General features: G+C 44.9%; 1 protein-coding gene across 1 annotated transcript in view; it reads right to left on the reverse strand.

The window, feature by feature from the left end:
• LOC101660563 (low affinity immunoglobulin gamma Fc region receptor III-B-like) overlaps window positions 1-7587 on the reverse strand; it is a 13721-nt gene extending 6134 nt beyond the window's left edge. Inside the window, exons 1-4 of the mRNA XM_045298099.1 lie at window positions 7515-7587; window positions 6682-6702; window positions 5853-6110; window positions 2963-3217 (exon numbers count right to left, since the gene is read on the reverse strand). Coding sequence (XP_045154034.1) covers window positions 2963-3217; window positions 5853-6110; window positions 6682-6702; window positions 7515-7554 — 574 coding nt within the window. The 5' untranslated portion in view covers window positions 7555-7587. The remainder of the gene's footprint in view (window positions 1-2962; window positions 3218-5852; window positions 6111-6681; window positions 6703-7514) is intronic.
• Between the last annotated feature and the right edge of the window lie 466 nt (window positions 7588-8053).

Consider the following 8053-nt stretch of genomic DNA (forward strand, 5'->3'; position numbering starts at 1 on the left):
ATGATGAGGGCAATGAATGTACAAATGTGCTTTACACAATTGATGTATGTATGGATTGTGATAAGAGTTGTATGAGCTCCTAATAAAATGATATAAAAAATTTAAAGACATTAAAAAAAAGAAATGAGGATGACAAGACTTTGTCTTACACACTTTGGACATATTTTCAGAAGTGACTAGTCCTTGGAAAAGGATATCATACTTAGTAAAGAGTCAGTGAAAAATGAGGAAGTCCCTTGATTAGCTGGATTGATACAGTTGTTGCAACAATGGCCTCAAACATAAGAACAATTGTGAGCATAGTGCAGGATTCAAGATCACCTATCAAAAATAAGAGCAACACAGTTTGCTGTTAGAGATGGGTGGGAGTCCCAAGACTATTCCTTTTCCCCTTTAGGCCTGGAACTGAATCCCTGCGTTAGAATAATCAACCATTTAGGATAGAAAGGGCAGCATGTACCCAATGACAAAGTTGATAGGAATAGGACAGGAAGAACGGAAATAAGTACAGGGGGAACATGAGATAAGCGGTGGTACGTAGCCAGGATTCCCATGGATGAATTGTATCAGGTGTATGAATTGTTGACTGTGAAACTATGCTCTGCTGGGCAAACCTTCACGCAACTCACAATACCCAGCAAAAGCAAAGCCACTGCCATGGAGTTGGTGACAACGCATCGTGACCCGAGGACAGATATAACTGCTCCTATGGGTTTCTGGGATGGTAACTCTTTACACGAGTAGAGAGCCCCGTCTTTCTGCCAAGGAATGGCTAGTGGTTTCAAACTGTTGACCTTGTAAAAAAGTTTAAAAAATTTATTTTCATTGTTTTCACCCCATGTTGATCAATTAGTTAAAGCAAATCTAAAAAAGAATGAACCATTAAAGTCTGCTACTCATACACAGAAAATTGACAGTGTTTATCTTCTGAGGCCCTGTAACTAATAACATAAATGGGAAAGAAACAGAATTTGTTCATTCTCATTATTAATATTGTTATTTTAAGTAATTTCTCACTGCTTTCTAGACTGGAAACATTATAGTAAATTTTTACTCTCAAGCTTTAATTTTGTTATAATTTGAAACTTAAAGTTACTGAAACAATATAAGGAACTCTGAAATATTCTTTACCCAGATTCACTAATTGTTCACATTTTGATCAATTTGATATATCATTTGTTTTCTTTCTTGAATGATTTGAGGTTTACTTTCAATTTAAATTATTTTAAGGCAAATATTAGCACTGTTTTGTTAAAGTTTTAAAAGATGCGTATCTCTTTTGCTACCTTAACCAACCATCCAACCAACCAACCAACCAACCAACCAACCAACCAACCAACCAACCAACCAACCAACCAACCAAAAAACCTCAAGCCAATGGCCTCCTAGGGATGATTCCAACTGTTGACTCCAAATTCATGCCTACAGGGTAGAATTGCTTCAGTAGGGCTTTCTTGACTGTAGTCTTTACAGAAGCAGTTCATCAAATCTTTCTTCCCTACAATGTCTTGAGAGGTTTGAACCACCAACCTTTAGGTCAGTGTTTCCTAAAGTAGGTGATACTGCCCCCTGGGGGGTGATGAAATGATCTAGGGGTAGGGGATGGCTGCAACAGCAGAGACCTACACTTTATCCTGGATTATGGGCTATAGTACAAATGTTTTTAATTGCCTGAGGGTTTTGTTTGTTTTTCTGAAAAGAGAGCAGTAGGCCAAATGGGTTTGGGAACCTATGCTTAGGTTAAAGGGCATTCAGAAACTGCTTGTGCTACCCAGTGGCGCAGAAATTGACACGGGAATTGAGTCTTGGTTTTGGTTGCAGGTGGAAGTCTGTAAAACCAGGAAGTCAGGGGCCACTGTGTTAAGGGATCTCTGACCCTGGAGGCTGAGACTGCGGACACTGGGAGTGTTTTCTAGGTGGCTTGATGGATTTACCGTTCTCTCATAGGACATGCTTGTTGGATTCTTTCATTTTACCTAATGGCTAAATATACCCATATAGGCTTTGAAGTACTGCTCCTTCATGGTATGATCTTAGGGAAAATGAATTTGTTTGTGCATGTGCCTGGGTCTCAGTTACGATACTTGTAAAATAGTCAAGATTACCTGTCTCATTGGGTGGCTGTGAGGGCCCACTAGACTTGTTGAATTGCATGCACTTAAAAAAGCATTTAGCACAGTGTCCAGCATATGGCTAACAAATGTCAATTTGATTCGTCTTTGGTAACAAATAAACAGAAAACCAAATTCACTGCCATCAAGTCGATTCCGACTCACAGCAACCAGATAGGCCAGGGTAGAACCGAGACTGTAACTTTTCATGGGAGTACAAAGCCATTCCTCACATGGAGCAGCTAGTGGATTCTTCAAACTGCTGACCTTTCAGTCAGCAGCCAACGTAACCACGACGTCACCATTGTAGATGATTTAAATTAATTTTTTTCATAAGGAAATGATTTTTATGCAAATTATGGTTTCATTAAAGCCTCAAGAGACATGTATCTATTTTACTGATTGAACTAAACAACCAGAACAAACTCAAACCCAAAGAGGATATTGAAGTTCACAAGCATACAATTAGGAGCATTTTTGTGCAGGTGAGAGTTCCTTCCAGACTGACTCTTGGCTAAGTCGTGCGAATGGGAGGGGACAAGAGGGCAGGTCAAGATGGGCCAGCATGATGGGGACACAGACCATTATGGGTCTGGTTTAAGTAGGGTGAGTCAGGACAAGTGTATTAGTGGAGGAGCAGATGCGGCTTTTGCCGGCACAGAGTGAATGGCACCTCTTATCTACCCCTAACGAGCAGGCTGGACTCAAAGCTACCCAGCAACCAGGCAGTGCCAGGGTCTTTGCTGGCCTCGGGCACAGAAGAACAGGCGTCCTTCCCCCCTCACCCTCCAGGGTGAGGACAAATTTCCACACACAGGGGCCTGGCCACTCTAGGGCTTCACTTCTCTTACCTTGAACCATGATGTTTATACTTTCTGAAGATACATTATTCTTCCCGATAAGGCCCCTGCAAAAGTAGGAGCCACTGTGCTTGCCCGTTGCATTTAGAATTTCGAAGACGGTATTTCGATGAAAATACTTCTGGCTTTTGCCATTCTGGTGATATGTGACTTTATACACTTGTTTGTTTTTCCAGCCGTGACACCTCAGGGTAATTTTCTCTCCCTCTTTGAACACCTGTCCAACTGCCTGGAGCAACAGCCAGCCTGAAAGACACAACAGTGCTTTTGTGAGGAGAGTCCCCTCAGATGGAGGTCCTGAAGAAAATGGAAACCACCCTGGAAGCCTCCCCTCCACAGCTCTCTGTGGGAAGAAGCCAATAGGGCCCTGCAAGAGAATGCAAGTCGCACCAACTTTTTGCTTGTTTGTTTGGTCTAATGGGGTAGAGGGACAGATACCTACATGAGCCAAACATGCACATGATCATGAAAGGTTCCGTAGAACCTTTGGGTGTTGAAAGTGAAGAGCGATTTGGGTTTCTGAAATGGATGGGTGTCGGTGTGCTCACAGGGGATGACGGCAGACAAGGATTTGCCTGCGTGGCAGCTAATAAAGAGCCATGGCATGTGCTAAGTCAGAGTAAAAATTGCATTTTGAATGTAGTGATTTGTCTTATTTGAGGACAGGTAGATTTCAGAGAGAGAGATAGCGCAGAGGAATATGACAAGAGAACTTGCAGTCAGCCAGTCAGGAATAAGGTGACTGGGTGGGCACTGACATTGTGGCAGGGAAAGGAAGGAGGGACCAGAGGTGCTCATGGGTAAGGTTTGGTGTCTGCTTGGCCATAAGGCTTCAGAAAGGCTTTCTTTGTTTATATACCATTTATCATTTATGGGAAAAAAGGCTATATATTCACTTACATTTTTAGCAGAGAGATGAAATTTTACTAGCGTAAGATTATATTTGGTATCTAGTAGGAGGACCTTTGTGGAGAACATTCTGTTTTTGTTTTGTTTTTTATCCTCCCGGGGTCCGTGAAGGGAGGGACTGCAGGGAACATTCTTTCCCAATCCAACCTGATATGGACTCAATGAATGTCCATATGCTCATTCACTCTCAATGTGTCCATCATTGTGCAAGACTGGAGATACCCAGGTGATTGGACAGAGTCCCTGGCCTCAAAGAATGTGGACACGGAGACACACATATGCAGATATAATTACAGCACAGGAGCTACGGCAAACACAGGTCTGCAGGGCCAAAGAGACCGAAACCAAGGACGCTGACCCAGAGAGAATCAAGAAGACTTCTGAGAGGTTGAGATAAATCAAATGGGTCCTAAGGGATGATCAGGAGTTTGCCTGGTGAGGCTAAAGCCATGACGCTAAAGCTCATGGTCACCATTTAACACAGCCTTCTTTATGGCCACTTCTAAAACTAGACTCTAGCGCAGTGGTTCTCAACCTTCCTAATGCCACGACCCTTTAATGTAGTTCCTCATGTTGTGGTGACCCCTCAATCATAAAATTATTTTCGTTGTTACTTCATAACTGTCATTTTGCTACTGTTATGAATCATAATGTAAGTATCTGATATGCAGGCTGTATTTTCATTGAAATTGAACATAATTAAAGCATAAAAATTTATCACAAAAACAATATGTAATTATATATCATGAAATATTTATTTCTAATTACAAATAAATGAAATTTTGTCTTGAAGCATGGTGTAGCATGGGTAACAACAGTCTTCTTCACGCCCGGGTACTCGTATGTGTGTGTATCTGCATGTGGGTGGACACACCTGGAGACGGATAGAGGAGCGGTGTCTTGGTTCCTAAGACCATTGGAAATATGTGTTTTCCGATGGCCTTAGATAACCCCTGTGAAAGGGTCATTCAACCGCCAAAGGGGTCGGGACCCACAGGTTGAGAACCGCTGCTCTAGAGGTAAGTTCACAGCAAGCTGATAACAATAATCCCAGGGTTTGCTTCTGCTATTGCCTCCTGATGGTAATTCATCACTTATTAGGTGGCCATCTCTCACCAACAAGATACTAGACATTCCTCCTGTAGCTCTATAGAGTGAGGACTATGTTACCTGGGGGTACAGTCAGAGGCAAAGGAGCCACAAAGATCAGCCTCTGAGGCCCGATTTGACGGAAGCCTGCTTCAGGTTCACCTCTGGTAGGATCTCCTTCTCCTCCAGGCTGGTTCCACCGTATACATTATTCACATAGGGCGGCCATGGAAGTAGAGCCAAACTTGCAAAGTGACAGTGCATGTTCCAGGCTATACGGTGTGATTTCAGGGACAACATGAAAGCCCCCTGACTGAAAATGTCTTCCCCTCACTGGTGTCTGGATACACAGAACTTTCATCCCACATTTAATGTGCTAGTTGAATATGCATAGGCTCTTGGGAGAGATACCACGTTACTAAATTTATGCTAAAGTATGACTGTTTTGAGTGACATTGATCTGGAACTACAACTAGGAGAGTAGATTGTACTAGCTGATTTAGGAGGTAGGGTCGGGAATTATGTGTTTGAGGAGAAGGAACTTGAGGTCCTAAAAAGAGTTTCATTAATGTTTCCAGGAATTTATTTTTGAGCATCTATTTTGGGCCTTGACCTTTAGACAACACCCGTCACACTGTATGCATTTTATGTGAAAGGCAATTCCTGGACTAGTGCAATGCAGCCCTCCTGTATCTGTCACGTGCCAGACTTCGACAATTTGCCTAAGGCCTACTGCACTACAACTCCAATACCCTTCAGAGACATCACAGCTGACCTCCTCTTAGCGTTAGCCCCAGAGAACACCATCCATAGCTCGGCCCAAGTCTTTAGGGCCTCTTGTTCCACACTGTCGGTGGTTCCCCTCTTGCCTTCATTGACTCACCGATGTGGACTTCCAGGTTCACCGGGTCACTGAGTGTGGTGAGGCTGGTCTGGCACTTGTACTCCCCGCTGTCTTTAGGGCTGGCAGCTGTGATGAAGTAGGTGGAGGTGTTGCTTGAGATAAGGGTCCCATTGTGCCACCACTGTGTGGACTTGTTCCCAGGGAGGGAGGCCCCCTGGCACTTCAGAGTCACACTGTCATTGGTGAGCACTCGGTACCACGGAGGATCTAGTGACACCGCCGCCTTTGGGAGATCTGCTGAGGAGCCAGAGAGTAGAGGATGAGAGTGGTGTGGAGAAGCACGCCCTTCATTAGTGTCCCAGGCTCCACGCCAGAGTAAGCCCGTAGCACACCCAGGGAGTGACTCAGCCCGGGCCTCTGACTCAGTGTTAGAGCCCTCTGAAACTTGGAGGCACTTGGCTCCATTTTCGGTTTGCTTTGAACCTGGAAGAAGGCTAGCCGGAGTGGCTGAGCGGCAAGAGCCCCCTCCTTCCCGCCCCTCCCTGCATTGGTATTAGAGAACTCCAAATCAGCATTTTCCCAAGCAATGGACATTCCCCAATATCCTGGGGTTGTGGAACTCAATAAACCAGACCAAACCAAAAAACTCCCAACCCATTTCCATGAAATCAAGTCTGACTCCGCAGAACAGGACAGGGTAGAACTGCCCCATGAGGTGTCCTACGCTGTATCTTTACTAAAGCAGACTGCCTCCTCTTTCTGGGTTCAGTTAGTAACCCCGCCCGTAACCACTGTGCCGCCAGGGCGCCTTTGTGGTACTCTATGGAACACCGTCATTTGATTTTCCGAGACCAGGAAGCAAACTCACCAGCCTGAAGATCACCCCAAACTGCAAAAACAAAAACACAACAAAAAGTGAGTAGGAACAGCCATCAGGGTAAGTGGGATGTAGAGTGAGTTTAAATTTCCCTCTCCTGGAAGCCGAATGCGCCTACAAATTGACATCTTTATAGGAGATACCTTTCCTGATGTTCCCTGCTCTCCAACATCTGTGCCTCCTGCCCCACATCCACCCAAGCCCCTGGTGGACACACTGTTCCCTTATGTCTAACTCCCTGTTCAAACTCACAGATGAAGGGTGCAGTTTAGATTCTCCTGAGTCAAACCATGGGAACAATCTCAAGCTAAAACTCCTGGAAAAGTAGACGTGAAGAGTGATAGGGGGAACTCTGGGATGGCAGAATTCAGGAAGGGACAGACCGTAGAGACATTTAGTCCCCAGCTCTTCAATTTATAGGAACTAGGTGGTGCAAGTGGCTCAGGATTAACTGCCAAGCAACCCCTTCCCCCCCTCCGCCCAGGGAGCTGTTCACTTTTAACACATGGGCTTGCCCTGGAGTCAGGGGTCGCTAACAACCACAAGTTCAGTTTATAGATTAGGAAACTGATGGCCAGAAAGGTGAAGTGACTGCGGCCTCACAGTCTCCCGTTTTTCTCCTGATTATGCCAAATCAGACCCAGACTTCTTATCTCTGTAGCTCACAACTGGCTGTCTTTAGGAGCTAAAGAGCTAAATCCAGAGCTATAGACATGGTAAGGAGCCCCATCCTTATTGGGGATCCCAACGCTGGTCTGAAAAGAAGTCTCTGTGGAACCCAGGGCACCTAAGCTTCTCTCTCAGCCACGGTGACTCTGACTTACCTACAAGGAACAGAGCTGTTGGTGGCAGTCGCCGCCACATGCTGCTGCATGAACCAAACCTCCACAGCTCCCCAGAACTCTAAAGAGACAGAGTGAACTAGAAAACAGGAAGTAAACAACATAAACCGCTTCCCCTCTTGCCTTCCTCCTGCCCCACCATTAAATCACCAGGTTCCCTTTCCGGGAACATCATCTGATGACTCCTGAATTCAAATTCTGATCAGTGAGGCCCGTGTAGGAAAGGAAGTGGGGAAAAGGGTCCATCAGACAAACTGCAATAACGGCTCAAACGTACAACCATGGTGAAGATGGCGAAGGATGGGCAGTGTTCCATTCTGTTGTACAGTCTCTGAGTCAGAACCAACTTGATGGACCCTAACAACAACAACAACACATGGAAATGAAATGTGAGCATCTAAGAGGGTAACATGGCGCAATGATGAGTGATTGAGGATGAGCTGTGATGGACAAGGAGGAATTGAGGGTGATACTCATTTTCCTGGCTTTGGTGATTGTGGTACAGTTGAATTAGTTGGTGT

The sequence above is a fragment of the Echinops telfairi genome, unplaced genomic scaffold (genome assembly GCF_000313985.2).
Source record: "Echinops telfairi isolate 266 unplaced genomic scaffold, ASM31398v2 ScPeMD7_7424;HRSCAF=8462, whole genome shotgun sequence".
In the NCBI taxonomy this organism is placed as follows: domain Eukaryota; kingdom Metazoa; phylum Chordata; class Mammalia; order Afrosoricida; family Tenrecidae; genus Echinops; species Echinops telfairi.